Raw genomic sequence first — 27,763 nt, forward strand, 5'->3', positions numbered from 1 at the left:
TGCTTCAAAACCCAACTGCTCTTTATAAGCATAAGATAAGAGGGGAAAGAAAATCAGTACAAATCCTTAATGCAACAAAATTTGATCTAATAATAACATAAACCCACCACACAAGAATGGGAGGAAAACTTATGTCTCGATTAGGACCCATACAATGAAATTGCCATTATATATTTGAAGAATAATATGAAAATAAGATGGCAAAATAAGAAACCCCTTCCTCCATAAAATTCTAAAATGAGCTCTTCAGAGGAGATCAGCGACATTTGATGGGAGCTCCTCGATGACCACATTGTAGAATTTCTGAATGTCAAACAGCATTCTCTCGTCATCCTTTGTCACAAAGTTAATTGCAACACCTTTTCTTCCAAAACGTCCACTTCGTCCAATACGGTGAAGGTAGTTTTCTGGTTGAGTCGGCAAATCGTAGTTTATGACCAGGGAGACTTGCTGCACGTCAATACCCCGAGCCAAGAGATCGGTGGTGATGAGAACACGAGAAGAGCCAGAACGGAATTCACGCATAATAATGTCACGAGTGTTCTGATCCATATCTCCATGGGTAGCTGAGACAGTATGGTCACGGCTTCGCATCTTGTCAGTCAGCCAATCTACCTTGCGACGAGTGTTCACAAAAATAACACTCTGGGTGATGGCCAGAGTCTCATAGAGATCACAAAGAGTCTCAAGCTTCCATTCTTCCTTGTCAACATTGACGTGAAATTGCTTGATACCCTCAAGAGTGAGCTCATCACGCTTTACCAGAATTCTCACAGGCTTGTTCATAAACTTCCTTGTAATCTCTAAAGCTTCAGGTGGCATAGTTGCAGAGAACACGCCAACCTGAATTTTTGATGGCAGCAGCTGGAAAATGTCATAGATCTGGCGGACAAAACACCATGATTAGAGCAGAAAAATAAATGAAAACGCAAATAAACCTAACATACAATAGCATTTAAACAACTCTTCGAGACTGGGAAGAAGCAAATTTGAGACAATAGTAAAATGACAAACCTGGTCCTTGAAACCTCTTGAAAGCATTTCATCAGCCTCATCCAACACAAACATTTTAATATAATCAGGGCGAAGGGACTGTCTACGAAGCATGTCAAACACACGACCAGGAGTTCCAACTACAACATGCACACCAGATTGAAGAATGCGTTGATCCTCTCTAACACTTGTTCCTCCAACACAAGCATGAACCTTCACGCCAAGATAATCACCAAGTGCTCGCATAACCTTCTCAATCTGTTGCGCAAGTTCCCTGGTGGGTGCCAAAACCAAAGCCTGGCATTGAATCACATCATAATCAAGTTGCTGCAAAACACCAGAGCAGAAAGTTGCCGTTTTCCCAGTTCCAGACTGAGCTTGTTGAATGACATCCAGACCCTTGCAGAATGGAACAATTCCCCTTTGCTGAATTGCAGATGGTTTCTCAAAACCTTCAGAAATTTTCAAAAAATTATTATCGTGTCTTCAAAAAAGAGACAAAATAATAAGAATAAGAGAGCAAAGGCAAAGCCAATCATCTAGGATTCACTCAATTACAGAGCTAATCAGTATGTTCAGCCACCTAAAAACATCGCAAAAAAGAAAGGGTATGTGAACGTAAAAGCATAATTCTCAAATGATAATTAGTTAAATGATTATGAGCTTTGATTAAACATAAACTCCATGCGTCCGCAGATTAACATATCAACTAATTAAGCAAAAAAGTATTCAGCATTCTCTAATTAAGCACAATAAGAAAAGAAGAAAATATGATAAAGAAAGCCATTCTATACCTACCGTATGCATAAATGCCTCTCAAGAGGTTCTCTAGCAACCCCATTGCATCAAAACTGTCATAGACCTCATCATATGATGTGAAGAAATCTTGTCCATCGGTTGAGAGACTGCATCAATTGTTTGAAAAAACAATGATCAAAAATTCATATCTAATAAGAAGTTAAGTGGATAAACTTGTTTTTGTGTGTGTGTGTGTGTCTGTGAGAGAGAGAGAGAGAAACTTACAGTTCACTCATTCTGTTATCAAATTGACGAGCATCAAACTGTGATCCTTCTGGTGCCAATCCTGCCATGACTGAACATATAAAGCATGCATCAGTTAACTACTGATAAAGTGTGTCTTAAGAAGCACAAGATAATAAAAGGGAAATATACACAGTGGCAAAGACAAAATTTCAAGTCAATCATGAGCAGAAGTTAATTCGGTTTTCACAGTTTCATTGATAAAATTGCCATTGTCCATCGAATAATAAAAAGAAAAAAAGCACCATCTTCTAAAGAGAGAACAAATGGCAAACATAATTAGTGATTTCAAGGACATTACAAAAGAAAACACAGGTTATAAATGCAAATACTTCTCTACTTCCTGTCCCGAAATGACCCTTGTTCTCAGGGGAAAACAAAAAAGAGGCCAAAATAGGCCAAAGAATTTTGTTAGAGAGAAAATGTTACAGAAGAGCCAAACTTGCAAACCAAAAAAAAAGGACTACAAGCATTAACTTCTATTTTTCGATGGCTATCTGACATGAAGGAGAATACTCCAATACTCCTTGACCACCTAATCCTCCAAATTTCACCAACACAAGTAAACAAAAATCGAGAATACACCTGGTAGACTTACAGAAACAAGGCAATACCACTTGAAGTCCACTTATGAGAGCATACAAGAAACAAGGCAATACCACTTGAAGTCCACTTATGAGAGCATACAAGAAACAAAGGTGGAAAAGGGTAATGTAATATGGTACTTAAGGTTGCTCCTATTGAACAATTGACAAGTCTCGTAAAAACCATCAAATCTACCACCTAACAAGATTATCACGCACCAAAAAATAACCAAAACGAAAATTCTAACTTAAACCTGTTAAAGGAAGATAAAAAGCAAACCAGTAAAAGTCAGAAAGCAATCTCTTGTCTGCCTATGTTTTCATGAAATAATACGAAAATCATCCACAAGCCCGGATTTAAAATCAACCATTAGCCCATATCTGATTTAATTCCCAAAAGTTAAGCTTTATCTACAAACATAGAAAAAAAAACAAAAGACTGGATCTTCTACTCCAATACTGGCTCCCACTCAGCTAAACTAGTCCCACAATCCTCAACAAACCTTCAAAGCGCAAATCAATGAAAACAATAAACAATAGCAGAAACAAATCAAGCAGAAAACAAAAAAACCAAGATCCCAAAAGACCAAATCATAAGAATCTAAGAAAAAAAACACAGATACATCAGAAAGAATCTCGAAAAACACATCCAACCAAAACAAAAATATAATGGACAAAGAGATGGAAGAAGACCTGATAGTGATCGATTTTTTTTTCGCGAGAAAGAGAGTTGGTTTGTGTGTTTTCAGAGAGCGGAACAGAAACTAGGGTTTATCCCAAACTCCTCGGATCTGCGCCGTGAGGAGTTGAAGGATAAAATGTTGTTATATTCGACCGTGTCTAATTAGGTTTTCCACTATGTATGGGTCTGGTGCCAATCTTTCGTCTGGTTTTCCAGAAATGCCCTTCATTTTCTCCGAATTATTTTTGGTCTCTGTGTTTCTTGAATTATTCATTCCTTGCATGTTTTTTTAAAACTTTTTTTTCCTAAAAACGAAAAATCACCTTCTAAATTAAATAATGCAAATTCTTTTAATGTATTTGAAAAAACTCCAATACTTCTATTTTGTTTTGTTTCAAGCGTACTTGACACGTATAAATTTATCCAATACATACCTGAAAGATACTGAGTACGAAATCTCATATTAAAAAATAACTTTTGTTTTTCAAATTATAGCACATGCAATGATAATTTTTTGTTTGGGACACACGTTTTGCTGATATGGTTGAATATTTTAATGAAGTGGCTAGACCAACAAGATGTATTTAATAGTTTGGTACAATGATGCAAATTCACTGGCTTTATTTTTAGTATAATAGATATGGGACCAAATATTGATTTTTGGTGTAAATGTGAGTGTATTAGAAGTGAGACCACGTGGAGAGCAAACATGGGGCATGACAAATTTCATTCTCCCATGTTGGTCCCAACAAATTTGGACCAAGAAAAGTGCATCATTGTGGTACACTTTGAGCCAACTGAGCCAGCAAAAGTGCTTAACTAGGCCAAGAAAAGTGTATCATTGCAATTGCTCTTAAGTTTAGCTTTAGTAAACTCTCCACCAAAACTTCGATTCTAACTTGAAACTTTTTAAACAAATTATCTTTGGTCATACGTATCTCCGCTTCTTTTATCTTGTTGATTAAGTTTCTAATACTATTATGATAAATTATCAATAAATCCCTCATGCAAGTCTTATAAATCAATAAGAGCATGTCCAACCCAATTACTCAATTTGGGTGGATAGTTTCCCTATTTTAAGTAAAAAAGCTATTTTGGGTTATCAATTTTCTAACACCCTTCCAACCACATACCCCATTTTATCATCACATCAAATATTTTAATATTTTCTAACATAACTAACTTTAACTACCTTCAACTTTAAATTATTATAACAATACAACTAATTGTGTTTTAACATTAATAATGTTGTCATATAGATTAATATAAATTAATATTTATATCATAAATGAATAATTTTAAATTATTTCGATATTATTTATTTAAAAAATAATATTTAAATACTAATTATTTAAGCTACCACTTATTTCAGATACCACATTTCAACTATTATTCATTCACCACCACACATTTCATTTAATCACCACCACACATTTTAGGTACCATTAAGACATTCATTCACCACCATACTTATCAATATCCAGTCAAATACTTATCATCCACCACACATTTCATTTAATTATCACCACACATTTCAACTACCATTTACATGTTTATTCACCACCACACATTTCAGATTTCAATCAAATATTTCCTCACCACCACACGTTGTAGTTTGTTAGTTTCCAATCAAACATTTATTCACCACCACACATTTAAGCTCACACAATAAAGTTTCTTTTGCCTATAAATAAGCTAATTTGTTTTATCATATTCACTCACTTTCAAATGTAACCTCATTTTCACTCCGTTTTTCTTGCAAACTTCAACTTTTCATATGGCTTGCCATAATCGTTTGGTTAATATGTTACTCAAGGAGGACGATGCCATCACTGATGATTTCTCTTTGCTCACAACTTTAATCATGGAGGAGGAAGAAGAGCATCCAGCTGCACGTCGTGGTTCTATGCCAGGTCATGCTGTAATTCATCGTGGTTGAGCTGAAGGTCATGAAAGACTTTATTGTGACTATTTTGGTGAAACACCCATATACCCTCCCTACCTATTTCGAAGGAGGATTCGAATGAATAGTTCTTTATTTCTCTGAATTTTAGCTGTTGTCGAAGGATTTGATCCATATTTTGTGTTAGAAAGAGATGCTCTCGGCGTGCCTGGTTTGTCTCCTCTTCAAAAGGTATCTGCTGCACTAAGGATGCTTGCTTATGGAACATCTATTGATTTTGTAAATGATTACGCATGAATTGGCAAAAGCACTACCATTGAAAGCATGAAAAGGTTTGTTCGGGCAATTATTGCTTTACTTCATGAACAATATTAAAGATCACCAAACAATGAAGATGTGAGCAAGTTACTAGCTATGAATGAAAGACACGATTTCTCTTGAATGCTGGGTAGTATTGATTGTATGCATTGGAAGTGGAAGAATTGTCCAACTACCTGGCAAGGTCAGTATACCGGTCATATTCATGAATCGACCATTATTTTAGAAGCAGTTGCTTCACAAGATCTCTGGATATGGCATGCCTTTTTTGGTTTATCACGATTCCTTTCCTTTATTCAATGAACTTGTAGAAGATTGTGCTCCTCCAATCAACTACACAATTAATGGAAACAATTATTCGATTGGATATTATCTTGCTGATGGTATATATGTATCATGGTCAACATTTGTCAAAATTATTTTAGCTCTGTGAGGAAATAAGAGACAACCATTTGCTAAATCTCAAGAATTTACTCGCAAAGATGTTGAGCGAGCATTTGGGGTACTTCAATCTCGTTTTGCTATCGTGCATGGATCGACACTTTATTGGGAGACTGATACTTTGTCAGATATTATGATTGCATGTGTAATACTACACAATATGATTGTTGAGGATGAGAGAGATAATTATAGTATCCATTTCAATTATGATACAATTGAAGGATACACAACACCAAATGTTTCACATATACTCATCCCAAACACTCTGGAGTACTTTCATACATATTATCATATGAGAGATAGACAAGGTCATTCTCAGTTGCAAACGGATCTCAGTGAACATCTATGGCAACTCTATGGTGGAGATTAATTATATTAATATTTGTGTTAATGTTGTAGTAGTGTTGTATTTGACTACTTAATTTTCTGTTCATGTGTGTTCTATTTCTTTAGTAATTTAAATTACATATGTTGTATTGAACTAGTAATTTAATGTATTGAACTACTTAATTTAGTGTGTTTCACTTCTAAAACTATTAGTAGTGGTATTAGTAGCGGTATTAGTAGTAAATTTTTAATGTAAAAAATTTAACTACTACACCACTTGAGCATACTTGAATTGAAAAAAACAACTTCATGCAGAAGATTCTACTAAACCACATTGCATAAAATTCGGCTAATCTTGGACATAGTTCAAACGATTCTTCCCATAGTCACAAAATAGATCAAATAAAAAACATGAAATAAGTAGTGTGAAGATTTAATATATTTATCAAACTTAACCTCTCAATACAATGTTGTCTTATTTATATAACCTAAGGACAACTGGTGTCCAGTTATATCAAAGCCTAAGGACAGTTGGTGTCCAATGATATCAAAGTATATTAGTTACAAAAATACCCACTGAATACATATATAGATATATGTCTAATACGCCCCGTCAATCTGGACGGGGTGGAACAATGGACAGATTGGTCCGGAGAGAGATAAAACGAGATGAAGCAAGGCCTTTGGTGAAAACATATGCAAGTTGATCCCGGGAGGGAACATATCGAACAACAATATCACGTTGCAACACTCGTTCACGAACAAAATGGTAGTCAACACTAATGTGTTTGGTGCGTTCATGCAAGATAGGATTGGCTGTGAGATAAGTGGCACTGATATTGTCACACAAAACCTTGACGGGTTGGGGAAGAGAAACCCCTAAATCACGTAGAAGATGGCGTATCCAGATCGTCTCAGCCACAGCATAAGCTAATGCTCGGTATTCAGACTCAGTAGATGACCTGGACACGGTGGGTTGCTTCTTTGCTCTCCAGGAGATGAGATTTGAACCAAAAAATACGGCATACCCACTGGTTGAGCGCCTACTATCTTGACACCCAGCCCAATCCGCATCAGTGTAGGCTGTGAGAGAAGGAGTTTTGAAAGTGCGCAAGTATAAACCATGATGTTGGGTGCCTTTGAGATAGCGAAAAATTCGCTTGACTGCCTGCATGTGAGCTGATCTTGGAACATGCATAAACTGAGAAACAACATTAACTGAATAAGCAATGTCAGGTCTGGTCATGGTTAAGTATTGAAGAGCTCCAACCATACTTCTATATTCAGTAGGCTCACAAAGTAACTCACCATCCAAAAAAGATAAAGGAAGTTTACTAAACATGGGAGTTTTGACTGCCTTAGAAGAAGCTAGAGAAAAACGATCAAGGAGATTAGAGAGGTACTTTTGTTGACACAAAAAAATACCATCAGACTTACAAGTGGCTTGAATGCCAAGAAAGAAGTGAAGATCACCAAGATCTTTCATGGAGAAGTGAGTGGAGAGAGTGATAATGAAGGTCTGAATAAGTGTAGAATTATTACCAGTTAAGATAATGTCATCCACGTACAATAGAAGCACAAGAACATCTTTGGAAGATCGAAAAATGAACATAGATGTGTCTAATGTGCTACAAGTAAAGCCATGAGAAATGAGAAATGTGCTAAACCGGTGAAACCAAGCTCGAGGAGCTTGTTTAAGACCATAGATGGCTTTTTGTAATTTACACAGATGATTGGGAAATGTGGGATTTAGAAAGCCAGGAGGTTGTTTCATGTAAACATCCTCAGAAAGATGACCATGTAAGAAGGCATTTTTGACATCTAATTGACGAATGATCCAATTTGCCGATAAGGCAAGTGAGAGGACAAGTCGTATGGTTGTAGGTTTGACAACCGGGCTAAAAGTGTCATGAAAATCAATGCCAGGACGCTGATGGAAACCTTGAGCGACCAAACGAGCCTTGTATCTCTCAATGGAACCATCGGAGTTATATTTAATTCGAAAAATCCACTTACATCCCACAATATTTTTAGTGGCATCAAATGGAACAAGAGACCAAGTGTCATTAGCTAGCAAGGCATTAAATTCCTCAACCATAGCTTTATGCCACTGTGGATCCTTAACTGCTTTACTATAACAAGTTGGCTCAACACTATTGATAGTGGCAGCAAGAGATGGAAGATGTTTTGATTTGGAAATTCCAGATTTAGAACGAGTGATCATTGGATGACCAGATGATGGTGGTGGATTGGGTGGCAGCACCAAAGGAAGAGAATAATGTGTAGAATTAGGAGGAATTGTAGGTGCTGAGGGAGTGGTCGTTGTTTTAGTCATAGCGATAGTATGATGAAGAGAGGAGGTGGGACTAGGAGAGGATAGTGGATGTGATGGAGAGGGATTGGTAGGGGGAAACAAGGCCTGGTTGGTATTAGGCAAGGATGGAACAAATGAAGAATAAGTGGAGGTGAGACATGGGGAATCAGACCGGGAAGAGGAAGAAGTAGAGTGTGTGATGGTAGAGTAGGGAAATTCATTTTCATGAAAGACAACATGACGACTGATATAGACCCGACGTGTGAGAGGATCCCAGCAACGGTAACCTTTGTAATTTGTAGCATACCCCAAAAAAATGCATGGAAGAGATCTAGGAGATAATTTGTGTGGGGTAGTAGGACTCAGGTTAGGAAAACAAGCACAACCAAAAGTTTTGAGGAAAAGATAGTTGGGCTGTTTGTGAAAAAGCTGTTGAAAAGGGGAAATGTTGTGAAGAATTGGAGTGGGCAGACGATTGATTAAATAGATAGAGGTAGAGACAGCATCGGCCCAAAATTGAGGTGGTAAGTTGGAGTCAATAAGTAGTGTTCTTGCCATTTCAATGATATGACGATGTTTCCGTTCGGCCCTGCCATTTTGCTGAGGGGTGTGAGGACATGATTTTTGGAATTGAATTCCAATGGAGGCAAAATAAGTATGAAAGGCACTGTTGTCAAATTCCTTTCCTCCATCACTTTGAAAAGTTTGAATTTTACGACTGAAAAGATTTTCAACTAAGAGCTGAAAAGTACGAAAGCATTGAAACACTTCAGACTTAAATCTCATAAAATAAAGCCAGGAGTAACGAGAATAGTCATCCACAAAAATTACATAATACCGATAGCCTACAAAAGAGGAAACAGGAGACTGCCAAACATCTGAATGAATGAGTTCTAATGGGGCAGTAGTACAATGGTTAGTTGCTTGAAAAGGGAGGCGTTTAGATTTTCCCATACAACAAGATGTACATGAAGCCAAAAACTTTGGAATTTTCAAAGCTGAGCATGTTTGCCGAAGAGTATCTAGGACAGCAGAATTTGGGTGTCCAAGTCGGCGATGCCAAGTCGAACAGGAAGGAGCAAGAGAAGAGGTAGCAGCAAGAGCAGAATCAAAAGGTTGAACAAGTCTAGAGCTGATAGGGTAGAGGTCGCCATTACTGGTGCACTTGAGGAGAGGGATCCCTGTTGTCTTGTCCTTAATACAAAACATAGAACCATCAAAAGAGACAACACAGTTATTATCTTGGCAAAGTCTTTTGATTGAAAGAAGATTATAGGAAAGACTAGGCACATGATAAACATTGTGAAGAAGCAAAGGTTTGACAGGAGTGTGAAGAGTTGTTGTGCCAACTTTATTTATATCAAGCAATTGTCCATTGCCAACTAAAACTTTTTGAGAACCAGTGTAAGAAGATGAGTTCTGAAAAATACCTTCATTGGGAGTCATATGAGTGGAAGCACCAGAATCAGGATACCAGACAGAGTCAACAGAGTCACCAAAAGACATAGCCACAAACGAGCGAGGAAGTTCCGTGGAGGTGTAGGCAGAGTTATAACGATGATGACACTGAATAGCTTTATGACCAGGAATCTCACAGATTTGACAAACATCAATACGAGGGGAGGGTCCAAGAATACCAGCTGGGAAAGATGAGTTTCCTGAGTGTCGCTGAAACTGAGAAGTAGAACCATAACCTGAATTTCCTGGACCAGAATTGTAAGAGCCCGGATGTCTGCCACCAGAGACATTGGTGCGACCAGAATAGGCGGGATTATAGCCTCTGCCACGGCGTCCGCGTCCACCGCGGCGATAATTGCCACGACCTCGATAAGAGGGTTGTTGATCCGATGAGGTGTTGGTGGCAGCAAGGGCTTTTTGATCCAGAGAAGAAGAAGAAGTAATATCCTCCATGCGCAAGCGCCGATCTTCATAAGCAATGAGCCGACGTCGGAAGTCTTCATATAAAATATCACTATCAAGATTAGAGATCATTGTCACAAAATCTTTGTAATCAAGGGTCAAACGAGCCAAGCCTTGAGCAATAAGATCAGTATCTGTGACAGAGAGATCAAGCTCACGGAGTTGATCAGCAAGAAATTTGAGTTCTCGACAGTAGACTTCAGCAGATTTGGTGTCTTTACGAAAATTATGGAATTTTTGTCGAAGCTCCAGTTTCCGAGCCATAGAGATATCACGATATCGACGATGGAGGACAGTCCATAAATCTCGTGCTGTTGTGAGCATGTGAACATCAGCAAGCACCGAACGAGAGAGTGTAGCATGAATCCAGTTGCGAACTGTCTGGTCTGTGCGCTGCCAAATAGAATAAGAAGGGTTTGGCACAACTTGGTGGTTGATAGAAGTCAAAGTTGGAGAGGGACAAGGAATGGTTCCTTCAATAAAGCCAAGTAAGTCATGTTGAATAAGCAGACCACGGATTTGGCTGCGCCACAAGGAATAGTCATCAGAAGATTCCAAAGTTGTGGAGACAATATGAGTGACGTTGGGGGAAAAAGTGGTAGAGGGGATATAAGAAGAGGAAGTGTCAAATGAAGGTGTTGAAAGAGAAGTTGGGAATGGGAGAGGAGAGAAACCAAGGGAGGGAGCGGATAGTGGGGAAGAAAGATAACCAATAGGGGATCGAGCAAGAGTGGGTAGAGGGAAAGAAGTGGTTTGAGCTAGGGAAGGGAGAGAAAATTCAGGTGAAGAAGAGAAGGAAATAGGAGTTAGCATTGTAGATCTGGAAGGATGTGGACTGTTGACCTCTGTGGTGGCCATAGTGGAGGAACCTGATGAAGAGGATAAGAATGAGGCGGCGGAAGCCATGTAGAAGAAAACCCTAAAGGGAAGCCTCCGATACCATGAAGATTTAATATATTTATCAAACTTAACCTCTCAATACAATGTTGTCTTATTTATATAACCTAAGGACAGCTGGTGTCCAGTTATATCAAAGCCTAAGGACAGTTGGTGTCCAATGATATCAAAGTATATTAGTTACAAAAATACCCACTGAATACATATATAGATATATGTCTAATATAGTGTATCCTACAAAACAGCAAGCTAAAATTAAGGATAGTCACAACTCGATCAAGAGTCAAGACTTTGTCTAACTAGTATTTCAACCTTGTGATGCCCATAATAGGTTGCTAAACTCGGAGACATACTAGCAGTGTCAATAGTCATGATTCTTTCGTCTTTCATTGCTTCTTTGGGTCGATATTTTTTCTTTTCAATATCGATCAATTCTTGTTGTTGCACAAATGCTCGCTCATATTGGCTTTCTCTTTTTGTGCATTCTTCATCAAACTTGAGCATGATCATTGTTGAAGTAGTGCTAACACCACCCACTAGTAACTTATGTCCTACCTTTGCCAAAGGCGTTCCTTCGAAAGTGCAGGGTACACTTTCATCTTCTTCTAGATTGATTGTGGACTTGCATTCTTTGTTTTCTTTCTGGCCTTTAATGTGCACCTTATTATACACATTTTTGCTTGTGTTTTTGGTTTGAATTGATGTTTTTTATTATCGAAATGAGATCGGATTATGCAAAAGTTCTATTTTTGTGCACTTGCAAGTATAAATTGAGTTTTGAATTACTATAATTTTAGTGGTTTGACATCTCACATCAGCCTTCTTAGAAGAATTATCCAGGATACACTTTGGGTGATGTTTCAATGCATGCCAACAGTGTAAGAATTGGAATGAATGACCTTTCATACTCTTAAACATTTGTTGAGCCTGCATAATCTGTCCAAAAAGGGTATAGTGATATCAAAAGTAATATGACATATTAATTGAACAAGGCCAGAAGTAACATTCGTACCATAGCTTGCTCAGTAATACCAATCTATTGTCTTGCTTCAATCTTTGCGAAATGTCCACAAAATTTATTCACTTCTCTTTGTAACCTATCCCATTGATGCTGCAGCGATACTTTGGAACAGAGTAGATTCTCACCTTGCTTGTTTTCATTGAAGTATGTGTCAATCCTTTCCCAATAGGCTCCTAGTTTTTGTTGGTTTCCATGCACCACAACTAAACTTGTATTAAGGTAGGCATAAATTAGCAACAAGTCATCCTCAATTGCAAAGTTGGAACTCGTTGACCCCTCCTAGCATTAGAAGGGGTATTTGTAACTGGAGGCATAGTAGGACTACCCATATCACAGTAACTATACTCTTGGGTAACAAAAGGATCATCGATGTTTGATCCTCCACTTAACATATTAGTGAAGTAGCCATGATTTGAGAATCTATCAAAATCAACATGTAGATAGAAAATGATGATTATATCATTATACAACTATGGAATGCATTAGATACAGTTTCAAGGGACGATTCAAATATGTCCCGAACACATAAGTAATGTGAAAGTTGAAACATTTGGTAGGGGCAAGCACCCCATAATCAACCCAACACATCGTAATGAAATTCATGCATTGTAGAACTAATTCATACATGCTAAATAATCTGCAATCAGTTTCAACATACAAATTATATTCTTGCACTTGCATTGTCACTTTTTAAGATGTGGTAAACATGCATAGAGATCATACTTTGAAAACAATTCTAAGTTATATATGACGAAAACACAATTAGCTCTAGTAAAGATCTCATTTGACAAAGATCTCTGGTTCCAAATTGATTATAAATTTGCAATGACAAACATAAAGAGAAATTTGACCCCAAAGAGGATTTGGGTTCCAAATCATAGTAAAACAGGTACATAAAGAAAAGCTCGAGCAAAATCTCAAGGAGAATTTGACCAATAGCTCAAGTAAAACCTCAAAGAGAGTCAAAACAGGTACACAACACAAATTCTGGGCTACCCACAGTACCAAACCAATTAGAGACAACAATCTCATTAGAACAATTACCAAAACCCAAACGTCAATCCTAGCAAAACAAAGACCAAAGCCAAAATAATAAATATTTTCATCCTAATAGCAAATGTCAAACTCAAACTAGTGTAATAATTGTCCAAAATAGAGTCCAAAACAGAGAACCCAAATCTGGGTTTAAAAGCAATATTTGCATAGATTACGCTAGGTTATGGGTTTCAATGAAAACAATGAAAGATATAGGTCACAAAAAGAATTAGAAGAAATATACCTCAGAGAGATCGTTGGAGCAAGTTGTCGGTGCAAAAAAGAGTAGATCGGCTCACACTTTCGTTTTTGTCTCCGAAGGTTTTCGTTTACACAAGAAGGAAGAGAGAGAAATCAATTGCGTGAATAAGAGAATGAAGAGAGAGAAATATGATTTTTTAATTATTTGTCATAATATAGGGAAAACTTTATCTACCCTAGATTTACTATACAAAAATAGAAAAACCAAATTGAGTATGGAAATAGGTTACCTGTAGGAATCAATTAAATGAAAAAGTTTCACCTAAATTAGCTTTTTTCTCATTATAGGGTATGGGTTGGACTTGCTCTAAGGACTTCATTAAAAATATTGTAACAATAATTCCCTAGATTAAAATTTAATACATTATTAAAGTTAGATCTAAATAAGATAAAATTTATATAACATATATGTGCTCTTTCATATAACATATATTTCCTAATTTTTTGAATATGCTCTCTCTCACTATTGTTTTCCTATCATCTACAATTTTCTTAACGAAAATGACATGTAGTCCATGGGAGCCCAAATGTTTATTCCATTAATTTAATCAATGGAATAATTTTATTTCCACTCTTTTATCTCAGAATTCATTATTCAAAATTTATTGTTTTAATATAGATTCTATTGTTTTTTAAAGTACGGTGTAGAAGAATTCATTATTTTAGTTCTGATTTCATTTGTTTTTGAAATTCCATTAAAAAAACAATGGAATTAAGATTTACCTGGTAAAACTCTTCGACAATTGATATTGTTAGAAAGAGTTTTATTTGCTGATTTTAAATATGTAATTTTTTTTTAAATCTAATATGTATTTTGAGAGTTAAAACGTTTTAAAATTTCGTTTAAAAGACTTGGGCTACCTAGCACTACTATTTTCTTAAAAATTGCCTCTGTTTCTTTTAGATCTTCTCTTTCTCACTATCATCTTCATATTATCTGCAACCTTCTTCCTCAGTATCACCATTGTTTATTCTTCTCAAATCCATATCAAACCTCAAGATTTAATAACTTAAACTTGGGTCTCAAGGTCGTTTGAAGAATCGTTCATCCTCACGAATATAAGACGTAAATTCCTTAAGGTTTGAAGATTTTCAAGATTTGTTGTATTATATATTAGTGTTTCGTTGTTAGACATAGATTATCAATTGTGTTTCAGTAGATCAACTGAATGTGCTGAAATAGCAAGTTCTAAACTTTATACTTGTTAACTTTGAAATGATTCAACTGGATAACGCAACAAATCAGTAAACAACCTGTAGGATAAATTTGGCTCATTTTTATCACTCTGCTAACAGTAGACATTAAAACTTGTCTGAACTTGTGTAAGATTGGCTCATGTTAGCCATTTTTTTCACTCTTATACACACCAGTCATAAAAATTGACTCATATTTATCACATATACTCCACAACATGTCTAAACCAATGTAAGATAGAGAAACAAAAATGATGCAATAGTAGAGATTCCCACTGCCCAACTATAACAACTATACACCGATTTGCTCTGATACTGACATGTAAAGAAACTAAAAAACCAAGAACAAGTAAGCTGTAACATGTGATTTGCACACCCAGTGACATTGCTCAAAAGCTACTAATTTCGGAGTAAAATGCCATTGTCATCAAAAATAAATAAAAAATAAAAAATAAATAAATAAATAAAGCTTTTACAAAGCTTTTTCCTGTACAGAAATTGATTGTTGGCTGATTGCAAACTCAATCGGGTAAGCTTTCCCATGTACAGAATTTGGGTTCGATGAGATGAAGAAGGGGTTGAATCTTGGTTCTATGAGGAAGGAGTAGGAACTATGGTTAAGGTGGGTTAAAGTTGGTCCCCCTTTTTTTCCATGTCAGCGTGCCAACTCAGCATTATGATGGCTGAGACAATAGTAATTGGTTTTTGTAAAAATATTGAACTCTTGTTCAAGACCTTGATTGATACCTACACTTTCATTGATGTCCTAAAAAAGTTTCTTCAAATTTCCACGCACCTCATCGTCTCTCTATTTTTTTATATTATTAGAAGGAAATAACTTTGATTTAAGGACCGACAAACACAACACTAAGATGTGTAAAGTTTGTTGACAATCAAAACCCTTGAGACAACAATACATTGAACACACTTGTCAATAATAAACAAAGGTAAAGATACAAGGCTCTCATCCTGCTCAAATTCAACCTGCTTCCAACCTAGAACACGAACATAAATAGACAGATTCGAAAGAAGTTATGAATGTAAACGTAATTATGAAGTTATGAATGTAAGCATAATTATTTTTATTTTATTTTATTGTCCTTTCCCTTTTAAGTTCTAACTATTTATTTATCATTATTATTATATAAATTTATGAAATTATTTTTTAAGTATTAATCATTATTATATCTAATCCTAATTTTTCAGGTGTTAATCATTAGGTTATCTAATTCTAATTACTATTATTATTATTATTATGATTTATAAATAAATTATTTATTTAAAAATATGCGGTTCAACCTTTGATCATTTCGAGCTAATCGATTGAACTTTTGAAATTCATGTGAACTGAATTGTACTACTTATAAAGTATCAAGAACAAATTTTACATTTATGTTTTGTACTTAGATTTTCATGTAAATTTATTGATCACTTTTGATATATAAATTATGTTAGTATCGTCTCATTTTGTGATTTTTTTCAATAAAGCACCACTATACCATGTCGTTTTGGGCACCAAAATGACTAGGACAGAACTTGTCTTTTATTCCTTCACGTGCGACTCCCACTTGCCCCTGGTCCTTCACGTCTTCTTTTAGCTCCAGGTACTATTTTATCTCCAAGTCAGCTCCATCTCCTCTTTTCTTCTTATTTGTTTTTTTTTTCCCTTTTTGTCCATTAACTTTTACCTTGCCTTTTGTCTTTTAGGAAACTCTACAAAATCTTCTCCTTATATGATTAGGATGAGCTTAAGGTAACATTGATTCGTGAGCTTTGAATCTCCATGTCTTGATACAAAGAAAACATTTGTAATATCCATGATTATTTTCAACAAAAAGATACAAAAATAAGTGTAAATTGAGGTATAAACAGGAGTTAAAATGTAAAATATGACACTATCAAATACCCATACTTAATTTTACTCATTTTCGAGTAAAACAGATAAAGATAAAGATAAAGATAAAGATAAAAATATATAAATATAAGAAAACTAACTCACTTACATAGAACATATCTCTTTAAATCCCTATGTGTTTCTAGTGGGCGAGTTGTAGTCTCGTGAACATTAAAACGACATGCACAAACATTAAAAACAAAAAAAGAACACACTAAACTACTCCTAATCTTTTCAATCATACTCAAGCACTAAATAAGTCTTAAAAACTAGTAATTAGCTAAAGAATTTCACAAAGAACCATGCTTGAATATATATGCTTAGAATTAGGTCAATATTAACATAACACATCTCAATCGAAATAATGGAAATTCAAACTCAATCTCAACTTCTCACAAGGAATACTCTCAAGTTTTTCACTTAATATAGTGGTGGTAAGATGTTTACACATAATAAATCTCAAGAAAATAGTCGTACCATATGCTTGCTTGTCTACCCTTTTTACACTATCAAGAACATATATATAACTCCATGAATTAAGAGATCTTTATTCAAGGTTCTAATGGGATCATGGGAGAAGGTAAAAAGAAAAGGTGGTATGAAAATAACAAAAATTCTAAGGAACTAGTAGTGGACATAACATCTTGGGGCATATATAATCTTGTTGGCCCATATCACCATTCTTAATATTTAGTACTCTAGTAATGCTTCACAACTTTAAATTTTATTGCATTATGTACATAAACTTGTTTGTCTTCCACTCAAATCAATGTCAAACCTACTAAATTTGTGTTGTAATTCACTTTTTTCACTTTTTTTTTCTCTTTTCTTAATATATATGTATATATGTATTTTTTTTTTCTTTTGACACATCACATGTTTGACATCACTTATTCTCCACCAAAATCCCAAAATACACATTAACTCCCCCAAACTTGAATCTTTACATCATCATACTCAACATACATTAACACTATCAACACATGAAAAATCTCATAGCATGCTTTACTAATCCCTTAGAATTAGAGTAGATAATTATTTTTTGGGTTAAAGGTCAAGTAAATGAATTTAATGAACAAAAAAGCTTGCACATTTCTAGTGGATAAATACATTAGGATATAAGCAATTTGACTATCGTGGTATCATCCTAATGCCTCAATAATATTCATCTCATCACATGTATCAATATGGTCCCAAAACCACTATGCAAAAGCTTAGCTGATGTCCTATCCGCTCCAAAGTGACCTCCATATGAATAGTGGTGGAAAAATCATAGGATACTCACTTGTTTGGAAGTTAGAACACATCATCTTAAAACATGGTCTTCACTCTCATCTTCTCTTTTGTAAACTCTTATCCTCCCTGTTGAAAGTGAATTATTTGAGATAACCCATTCTAAAGAGGCTTTCAATTTCATTATTAAGCTGTCTACAATTGGTAGTATCATGGCCATGATCCTGGTGGAACCTACAGTGCTTATCTTGGGGCATCTTGCCTAATAGAGCTCTTTTCTTATTTGGCCACTTAACGAGGTCTATATCTCTGATCTCTATTAGGATGTTACATAATAAGGTGTTGAGTAGAATATTGTTGGTGTATCAAGGACAAGGAATTTCATCAAACTTCATTTATGCTTAGTCGACTCTTCCATGATCCTTTTTTCCACGTGTTTTTCCATTGCCTGGTGGTTGTCTCTCTGACTAATCTTTCTTATCCGAATTCCTATTTCTGATTGAGGATGATGTGGTATTCTTGAGTTTTGCCAATGATCTCGGTCGATTTGATGTATTTCTCAACCATGGAGATGAGCTCATCCATGTCATATGGTGGCCTCCTAGAAAGGGAATTTCTGAACCCTTATGGTGAATTATTATACTCAATACTACGATGGCTACTATAACTTGTAAATCTGGGATGTCCAAGCATTCTAGTGTGAACCTGACGATGAATGCACAAAGGGTTTAATCCTTATATTATCTTATGGTCATCAAGTTGAGGTTCGTCTTTCTCGGCTTTCTTGCACTAGAAAATTGTATCATAACCTTTTGAGATAAGTTCCAAAAGCTAGTGATGCTATGACGAGACAGGTTCATAACCAATTCCTCACAATTCCAGTCAATGACACTAGGAAAGCTTTGTAGATAGCTACCTCATTTGCCCCTTGAAAGTCTATTATTGATTTGAAACCTATGACATGATTGAAGGGATTACTCTCCGCTTCATATTTCTTCAATGATGAAACCTTGAAGTGGACAAGCATCCCAATCTTCTGTAGCTCGGGTGACAGTAGCGTCAGCAAGCTATCACAAATTGTATGCGAAAGTGCTCATCTCTACATGGTTGCAATCTTTCGATCCATCATCTCCTCCATCTGCTTTCCGACATACTTATTGTAGGTCCTCCATAATGGGGCTTGACAGGTTGCCTGAGTTGGAGCATCTATCCTCCTCATTTTAAAAAGGAGTCGAGTTCTCCTTATGGGGTGTTGATGTATATTTATCTTTTCACCTAAGACTTTGCACCTATTGTAGGACTTGGGCGAATTGCTCCTGCTTGATTGGAGTGTTCTTCTGCTCGGGGTTATTCCCATAAGGGTTTCTCCCCTAAGGAACACTTGCCCCAAGTTGTTATCAATTTGTTGCTGAGCTATAGTCTTGACAATTTTTACTTTGAAAAGTTTTGTCGCTTCCCACGAAAGGTGTTAAACTCATGGCGTACAAAAGTAGCTTCGTATTGGTGCCATATCTGCTAGTTGGACTAACCTTAGGAAGTGTCTCTTCAAATATGCTTAAATGACATGCATAGTAGAAAAGGTGAGTTATAGAGGCCTCGAATTTGTTTTTGAGCGGACCTCTCTGATGCTCACCTCTATTCACATGCTATTAGTGGACTAACCTCAGGAAGCACTCTCTCTAATCTAGCTATCAAGAGTGCATGGTTCAAGATCATTTACCATTTTACCCTAGCGGTGGAGGCCCCATTTTCTATGAGTTAGAGAGTTCTAATTTTTGTAGGAGTAAATATCTTCCTTATTTTTAAGTGAAGTTTGAGGAGGGTGAATCTCATCCTAATCCATTTCATAATCGGAGTAGTCTTTTTTAGGACTCTCGGTTCCCCTCAATGTTCGATCACCCAAAGTTTTCAAGGTCATGCTGCTCGGTTTAGTATTGAGATGTCTTCTCGGCTAATCCATATAGCTTGGATGTCATTTTTCTGGCTCATCACCTCGGCTCTATCTTGATTGGAGGCTCGGGTGAGCCTATACAATATATCGGTCAGTATGTCAGCTCGATATCTTCATGTCACGTGTCTTCTTTCCAATGGAGGGTGATTTTAGAATTATCACATATATTTTATGCAGTCAATGAATGATTTAGCTCTACAATATCATTGTTCTTACAAACAATTATATATTTAAAAAATATGTGAAAATAATTTAATTATTGGTATCATACTGAACGCTGGGAAAAGATCCTAATACAATTAGTGTTTGAGAATGGAATTATACATACATATAATCCTTCCAACTAACATAAGTAGAAATTGAGCACCTTTTGTATGAGAAACTATTGATACTTTTATATACTATTCCACATAATTATTTTCAATTTTTTTAGATAATTTTTTCCTAGACTTCTAGAGAGGGCATAATCTCAAACTTTTGATATGCAAAAACTATTGATATTTTTTTTTCATTATTTCAAAAAAATAATAGTCTAGCTAATAAAAACCTATTTCATCTCTAAAAAAAAACTATTTTATCATGCTACCTTTAGTCAACTTATAAATCAACCCCCAATTGTTACCCTTAAATTCTTATTTGTTTATCTTAAATTAATTATTATAATCATCCATAATTTTTTAACAAAGTTTGAGATTTATTCTTTATTATTCCCTTGATCACGTATTCCTTGTTCCACAAAATTAAATCCTTTGAAATCCATTTACTGTGAAAATAAGCATCTACATAAATTCTTTATTAATTTTTTTCCATTAAAAAAAAATTCTTAATTGGATTTTTTTGAAAAAGAAAAAAACTGAAAAGTTAGGATGGGCAAAAAGGTCAATAAACAATAAGAAATAAAAAAAAAAACGCAAATTAAAAGTCTCCATTTTTTGGCTGCTAGGGCTGTGACGGCTGTCTGCACGAGCCTGCGCAAAGTGTAATAAGCGAGATCTCTACTTCCCCCAAACCCTTATTACACCTTTGAGCACTAGCTAGTTCATTCGCTTCCCATTTTCGTTTTGGTTCTGGTTTGTTTTTGAATAATCCATTGAAGGTAATCAGTATGTCGTACGCATCTCAGATCATCGGTCACTCGAAGAAGGTAATGATCAAATGAAATTCGATTCTGTTTCTGTTTTACCAGTTTACTCATGCATCAAATCTTGTCTGATTCCTTTTCTTTTCTTTTTTTTTTTTTTCCAATTTTGATGGTATTGGAATTAGATGATGGCAGATACTGGGTTTGATTATGAAATATATATATGTCATTTGCTTCTTTCCTTCTTCTTGTTTTTTTTTGATTATTTGTATTCTGGATTCATTTGCGTTTACTGTATTGATTTGATGATATTTGTAGTGTGGTACAAGTCGAAGCACTCAATTTTATTGTTAACCCCTTCATAAGCTTATCATTTATTGTTAAAAAACTGTGATGACCGGTTACAGTTGGTATTTAGAAATGTGGGTACTCCCTTGTTTGATCCGAATGCTCGTTATATTGTTATCTCCTTCATAAGCTTATCATTTATTGTATAAATTTGTGGGATTTATTCCTTTTATTCTAAATGTAGTTTTATGAATTTTCTTTTTCTCTTACAGGTACAAAATCTTCCTCAGTTTCTGTGGCAGGAGAAAACCATTTTGGTTCGTCGGTTTTCTAATGGTGTCCATACCTATATTGGCAAGAGAGATGGTAAGTTTTTCTCTTAATACTTTGGCTCCCGTTTCTTGCTTTTATAGCTGAAGTGTCCGCGTCAGCTAGAACTGTCTCTGATTTGAGTAGCTACTTAAAGTGGTCAATGTAACCCTAGCCTGCCAAAGGGCGCAGGTTTGAATCACCTTCCATTGAACAATGATAAAAAAAGAATCCTCTCCGATTTCCGCATTTTTTTTTCCTTTTTACGATCCAATTGCACAAGAGTTTAACTTATTTGGTAATCTACTGTGTTACATCTATAGAGCTTATCTTTAATAAATTCCTTTGCAATAGATTACGTTTACTCTAACTACATCTATATAAATTGGCATCTGTTTGTGCAAAAGTTTGCACGCGTAGTTTTTGGTTACGCACAAGGATGTAGCCCTTTCACATGACAGGATAATGGGCCTATCAAAATAGTAAAATGATATTTGACATAGTTTATATGCAAGTAGTTTTTGTAGGACCCCTATACACAAATATCAATTCTTGGCTTGTTCCTGGAAACTTGTAGATCTGGTTCAGGTTAGATAATGAGTCTCACTTTATGTCTGTTTGAAATTTACATGGTAATTATCACGGATCCGTTAAAGCTGCTGCTGATTTAAAATTATAATACAAACAGACATCTACAGAATTTAACTTTAATGGTCAAACCCATTAGAATTATTGAAGGCCATTAGGGGGTTAGGGAGTGGGTTATCTCGCATCAATGAATTTCACAGGCTGCAGTTTATTCTTGAAATGCTGTCATGAATTTTTGACACCGAGTTGGAAGGAATTTGGCTTGTTATGTACATATTTTTTGCTAGGCACACCTATTGCATTAGTCTTATTCATGGTTGCATTAGTCTTATTCATGGTGACTATACCTGGTGAGTGGTGTTTGGTTTGCATATCTTGTTTTGTAAGTCAGGATACGCATTGCTTTATGGAAATAAGGAATTTGGCTTAATTTATAGAGTTCTGATATGTTTAATTACTTTTTTTTATTGCTTTAAGAAAATTACGTGTTTTACAGATATATTGAAGGTTCGTCGGCATGGTTACACCTCTGTGGAAAGACAAAAGGGTCTTAGCACTGCTGCTAATGGCGCCGTATGTATATCCAGCTATTGTTCAGATATCGCCACCAAATCCTTATTTATCATCAATATGCAATGTGAAATGCTATTATACATAATTGTAATGGGCACTATCATTGTGCATTTTTGACAAATCATTTATGCTTGTTTCTGATGTTTCTTTAGCAAATTAAGTAATCATGTTCTTATTAAGTTAGACACTGATGGTGAACACTCTCCATGTCTTGTTCTATAGGCATCACCGTTAGGTTCATTTGAGAAAACTGTTTCAAGAGGGACAATGGTTATGGGAAATGCAATGGCCAGACCGCTATCTAACGTTACATTTTTGTGGTATATTTACTTGTTTCTTCCTTTTATTCCCCAAGTCAATTCTTTTTCTTGATGATCGGAGTTTAATGATTTTTCTTGTTTCATGACATCAGTTCACAGGCACGCTTAATAAGAGGATTCTCATCGGGTTCAGGTGCAGTTTTTGATTGCTGTTTTCTTCTTCTAAACTCTAAACCCTAATCCTTTTCTATGTACTACTCTTATCTGTAGCTTAGTTTATACTCTCAATTTTCTGAAAGTTCAATTGTTGCTGGTAAAGCCCACCTCTCTTTTTCTACCGTCTCTCTTGTATTTAATATTATGTAGCTCTTTTCTATTGTTATATCAATTGCATTAATGAAATTAGTTTTTTTTTTGCCATTGTTAGCATGATAGCATCTATGTTCTTTCTTAAGCTGTTTGCTTACAACTCTGCTATTCTTCATTAATGTTTGCTTACAACTCGGCTATCCTTCTTAAACAAGTCAAGCTAAAAAAGGGGAATGAGGATTTAAGAAGTCTTATTAAGGGTGCAAGGCGCAAATGACTGTCTATCACCTTTGGTGCAAGGCGTGCGCTCTAATGAAGCAAGCCGCAAAAAATAATACGTGAAATATTAATTTACGTAATTATTAGAAAAATGGAGCATTATGATGTCCCTTCCAATTTTTTCTTCTCCAAACTCTGCAGAACTTGGAGAAAAGAAACAATTTAATTTTTTTAAAAAAATTTAAGGATTCCAATTTCACTGGAAAAAAAAATGACCTATTCCAATAATGATTTTTGTTATAATAATTTTCCTTAATTACAAATTATTGCATGATTTCACACTAACTTGTAATCAATTATCTGAAACTTTTGCAGGCCTTCCGCCCCACCAAGAGATTGGAATGCCTTCTCTCTCACCCACAATGACTGAGGCATGTATCTTCTGACGCTTGTTAGAACCTAATCTTTCAGGGTCTTCTAAGTGACATTTCCCAAAATGCAGGGAAATATAGCAAAATGGCTAAAGAAAGAGGGTGAGAAAGTTTCCACCGGCGAAGTACTCTGCGAAGTGGAAACCGTAGGTTCTTCGTGCTGTTTTTTTGTTAAGTTTAATTAAATGAACAAAGCTAGTGTATGTCTGTTTATCATGTCATAATATGATTTTGACTCCAGCTTTATTTATATATTTAAGGATAAAGCAACTGTTGAGATGGAATGCATGGAGGAAGGGTATCTTGCCAAGATAATAAGGGGTGATGGGTCAAAAGATATCAAAGTTGGTGAGGTATTGATTTTATTTTATCTTTGCTTTAGGGGAATAGTTTGTGCACTTTTTCTCCTTTGCTTTTGTTCATATAATATTTGAGGGCAGTGCTCTTGGCCTTTTGTTGTTGTGTACCGTTGTTATTTTTTCGATGGTATGTATTAATGTTTCTATGTTTTATCTGTTCCTTCTGATAAAATGCTTCTGTTCTTCTGTAGGTAATTGCTATTACTGTTGAAGAGGAGGAAGACATTCCAAAGTTCAAAGATTACAGCCCTTCAGCATCTGATGGCGGCACTAGTAAAGCTGAAGAGCCATCTACCCCTCCACCTAAGAAGGAGGCAGTTGAGGAACCAATCCACTCACCAGAACCAAAAATTTCTCAGGCCAGTCCAACTCCTGCTGGAGATCGCATTTTTGCTAGTCCTCTAGCAAGGAAAATAGCTGAAGAACACAACGTGCGTAATAAAAAATGCTTTTGACATTTCCCCCTTCTGGTTGCAATCATACGACACAAATGTTGAGGTCGACCCAAGCCTGATGTACTTGTTATTGATTCCTTTGCTTATGAATATAGGTCTCTCTCTCGAGCATCAAAGGAACAGGTCCTGATGGAAGCATTATAAAGGGTGACATTGAAGATTACTTGGGTATGTTGTTCATAATTTATTGGAGGATTGATGCCATTCTTTAATCTTTTACTATGCCTATTTTAGCATCCACTACTGTTATTTATTTTTTTTAAAAATGTTTGCTCTGCCATGCAACTGCTAAACTTTTATTGTCCTGTTTTTCCATCTCCTTTTTGTTATGTAATACTCTTTTGCTTTTTTATTTTTGGAAACTGTCTGCTGCTACCCAGCTTCTCGTGGGAAGGAAGCTCCAGCTACGATGCCTAGAGCTAAGGATGCAACAGCTTCAGCATTAGATTACGTAGACATACCTCATTCTCAAATAAGAAAGGTAATATCAGGAATCATGGTATGTCTGTAGCCAGTATCGAACTCTCAACATTATATCCCAAATCACAAGTTGCTTAGGTGATGGTTTCATCATTCTTCAAGCTTTGCCTTTTTTTTGGTTCTAATGTAGTTCCCCCCTTATTTAATTTTCACTAAGCGAAGACAGACAACTTGCACCATCCTTATGTTACAAACCAATTATCAATCTTTATGTCCATTCTTTATTATTCCCAGTCAAAAGTTCTGATGGCGATTTCTGGTATAACATTAACAGATCACTGCTTCACGGTTATTATTCTCAAAGCAAAGTATTCCTCACTACTATTTGACCGTGGATACATGTGTTGATAAACTTATGGAGTAAGTAATGTGTTCTCTTAAAAATTCAAGCTCTTATTTGATTAGTTGTAATTATTTTAACCATTACTTTGTTTGCAGTTTGAGGGCCCAACTCAATGCATTACAAGAGGCCTCTGGAGGGAAACGGATATCCATCAATGATCTTGTGATTAAGGTATGTGAGAATGCTTGTACCTAATTCTCAGAAGCAATTGTCACATTCCATGGAATACTGAACTATCTGGGAGATATTGTTTTTTAATTGGTGATTAAAATGCGAATTTTCTGTTTTGTGTGGTAGATAATTGTGCATTATATTGTAATTACAATTAGTGAAACCAAGTACTCAAGGAAAGGGACTTGTCCTGAAATTACAGCTTCTTTCTACTGCCTTTTGTATTATATATATCATCATCGGGACCTTGATTCTGAAAAGTTTGTGCCATTGGCTTTGCTGTTCCAAAGTTTTGATTAGTGGAATTCCAACATAACTGCAGGCTGCTGCCATGGCTCTTCGAAGAGTTCCTCAGTGCAATAGTTCATGGACTGATGACTTTATCCGCCAGTAAGTTTGTCGTAAGGACATTCTGATCGTTGTTCTTATTACTTTTTTATATGACATTTTCTACTTTGTTTTGCTTCTAATCCAGGTATAAGAATGTTAATGTCAATGTCGCAGTACAGACAGATAATGGTCTATATGTCCCTGTTATTAGGGTGAGCTAATATATGTACAAGCCAATTTATTGATGAATTGCGTGTTTCATTGTAAATTTTAATATGAATTTATGTGGCGAATGCAGGATGCAGACAGAAAAGGTTTATCTACAATCGCTGAGGAGGTCAAGCTTTTAGCTCAAAAAGCCAAAGAAAACAGCTTGAAACCAGAAGATTATGAGGTCAACATTATGTTTCTGAGCTAGTAACTTTAGCCTCTCTTTTTTGTCCGTAACGTCAACTGTTCAAAAAGGGTATCATGTTGTAACAATGAATACTGGGCTTTTACAGGGGGGCACATTTACTGTATCGAATTTGGGAGGGCCATTTGGTATCAAGCAATTTTGCGCCATCATTAATCCTCCTCAATCTGGCATTCTTGCTGTTGGATCTGGTAAGATGGGACTTGATATACCTTTTTTTTTTTGTTCGTTCGTGGCAAACTCATCATTTTATGTTTCATATCTTCCTCTTTCATTTCTGCTGAGCAGCTCAAAAGCGGGTTATTCCTGGTTCGGGTCCCGATCAATTCAATTTTGCTTCATTCATGTCGGTTACACTGAGCTGTGATCACCGTGTTATAGATGGTAAGCATCTCTGCTGCATTATTTTGTAATTTTAACTACTTTTTCAACTTTGATTTGATGTTATGTGGTTAATTCATCACCCCCTGTATTTAGGTGCAATTGGTGCCGAGTGGTTGAAAGCGTTCAAAGGTTACATCGAGAACCCAGAATCAATGTTGCTCTAAACATTTGTTGCCTCCTTTTCTTCAAACGCTCTTTTTGTAGAGTTTTAATTTCAAAAGGGATTCCCATGCGACCCAAATAGTTCCAGAGTTTCATCATGTTTTGCAATTTGATCCAGCTTTTGTGCTATTCGCTCCTTCCTGTTGCGTTCCTCTTGGTAACGTAGTCATTAATTTGTAATAAAAGAGGGATTTTTGTCCTGCTGACCGACACAAAAGTATGTGTACTTATCCCAAGTGTAGGGTATTGATAAGTAATAAAACCGGTGAGTCCGGTATCGTATTCACAAGGAATGAATGCAAATATGATGGTGAATGGTATGCAAACAATTCGCTAATACTACTGAACGCAATGAATATTAAAATAAAAACAAATAAGAAAGGTAGTCGAATGACTCTCGGTAGTATAGGCAATCTGTAATCAAAATTAAACAAGATTTGATTTGAAACAATTAATTAAAAACTTTGTCCCTAATTCATCTCAGTGGTTGTTCGGTTCTCATATTCAAGGTATAATTACAAAAATGTACAATCATAAACATACATTATGTGATACTATTGTTGCTAGTTAATTTACTCCAAATCTTCAACAACAAAT

At 35.7% G+C, this 27,763-nt stretch overlaps 3 protein-coding genes and 1 non-coding gene across 4 annotated transcripts; 2 read left to right on the forward strand and 2 right to left on the reverse strand.

The window, feature by feature from the left end:
* On the reverse strand, positions 1–3,471 carry LOC120002705 (eukaryotic initiation factor 4A-2-like). Its single transcript, XM_038851476.1, has 5 exons — positions 3,312–3,471; positions 2,017–2,086; positions 1,792–1,898; positions 1,015–1,445; positions 1–882 (listed from the first exon to the last, which is right to left on the reverse strand). The coding sequence occupies exons 2-5, from the start codon at positions 2,082–2,084 to the stop codon at positions 247–249; spliced, it is 1,242 nt and encodes a 413-aa protein (XP_038707404.1). The 5' UTR covers positions 2,085–2,086; positions 3,312–3,471; the 3' UTR covers positions 1–246.
* Positions 2,455–2,548, reverse strand: LOC120003184. Its single transcript, XR_005469304.1, has one exon. It is a non-coding gene; the product is annotated as a small nucleolar RNA snoR98 (small nucleolar RNA).
* A 2,150-nt stretch (positions 3,472–5,621) lies between the features above and the next one.
* LOC120002613 lies at positions 5,622–6,332 on the forward strand. The gene is made up of 3 exons (XM_038851372.1): positions 5,622–5,705; positions 5,748–5,904; positions 5,989–6,332. The coding sequence occupies exons 1-3, from the start codon at positions 5,622–5,624 to the stop codon at positions 6,330–6,332; spliced, it is 585 nt and encodes a 194-aa protein (XP_038707300.1).
* Positions 6,333–20,953: 14,621 nt separating this feature from the next.
* On the forward strand, positions 20,954–27,459 carry LOC120003108 (dihydrolipoyllysine-residue acetyltransferase component 2 of pyruvate dehydrogenase complex, mitochondrial-like). The gene is made up of 19 exons (XM_038852025.1): positions 20,954–21,153; positions 21,651–21,744; positions 22,772–22,848; positions 23,071–23,168; positions 23,261–23,301; positions 24,012–24,067; positions 24,139–24,213; positions 24,328–24,420; positions 24,618–24,857; positions 24,977–25,049; positions 25,262–25,362; positions 25,636–25,721; positions 25,800–25,875; positions 26,198–26,265; positions 26,351–26,417; positions 26,504–26,599; positions 26,709–26,811; positions 26,909–27,004; positions 27,098–27,459. The coding sequence occupies exons 1-19, from the start codon at positions 21,115–21,117 to the stop codon at positions 27,166–27,168; spliced, it is 1,650 nt and encodes a 549-aa protein (XP_038707953.1). The 5' UTR covers positions 20,954–21,114; the 3' UTR covers positions 27,169–27,459.
* Positions 27,460–27,763: the final 304 nt, after the last annotated feature.

The sequence above is a fragment of the Tripterygium wilfordii genome, chromosome 7 (genome assembly GCF_013401445.1).
Source record: "Tripterygium wilfordii isolate XIE 37 chromosome 7, ASM1340144v1, whole genome shotgun sequence".
Classification (NCBI taxonomy): Eukaryota; Viridiplantae; Streptophyta; class Magnoliopsida; order Celastrales; family Celastraceae; genus Tripterygium; species Tripterygium wilfordii.

What these genes read in the sequence shown, in the direction of transcription:
- LOC120002705 (XM_038851476.1), bottom strand. Translation starts at nt 2,084, where the DNA reads ATGGCAGGATTGGCACCAGAAGGATCACAGTTTGATGCTCGTCAATTT. An exon ending in GATAACAGAATGAGTGAACT is followed by an intron (nt 1,899 to 2,016) that starts GTAAGTTTCTCT and finishes CAATTGATGCAG; the next exon opens with TCTCTCAACCGATGGACAAG. An exon ending in CAAGAGGTTTCAAGGACCAG is followed by an intron (nt 883 to 1,014) that starts GTTTGTCATTTT and finishes TTTGTCCGCCAG; the next exon opens with ATCTATGACATTTTCCAGCT.
- LOC120002613 (XM_038851372.1), top strand. Translation starts at nt 5,622, where the DNA reads ATGAAAGACACGATTTCTCTTGAATGCTGGGTAGTATTGATTGTATGC. An exon ending in TTGTCCAACTACCTGGCAAG is followed by an intron (nt 5,706 to 5,747) that starts GTCAGTATACCG and finishes CCATTATTTTAG; the next exon opens with AAGCAGTTGCTTCACAAGAT. An exon ending in TGGATATTATCTTGCTGATG is followed by an intron (nt 5,905 to 5,988) that starts GTATATATGTAT and finishes CTAAATCTCAAG; the next exon opens with AATTTACTCGCAAAGATGTT.
- LOC120003108 (XM_038852025.1), top strand. Translation starts at nt 21,115, where the DNA reads ATGTCGTACGCATCTCAGATCATCGGTCACTCGAAGAAG. An exon ending in TACTCTGCGAAGTGGAAACC is followed by an intron (nt 24,214 to 24,327) that starts GTAGGTTCTTCG and finishes TATATATTTAAG; the next exon opens with GATAAAGCAACTGTTGAGAT. An exon ending in TGACATTGAAGATTACTTGG is followed by an intron (nt 25,050 to 25,261) that starts GTATGTTGTTCA and finishes GCTGCTACCCAG; the next exon opens with CTTCTCGTGGGAAGGAAGCT.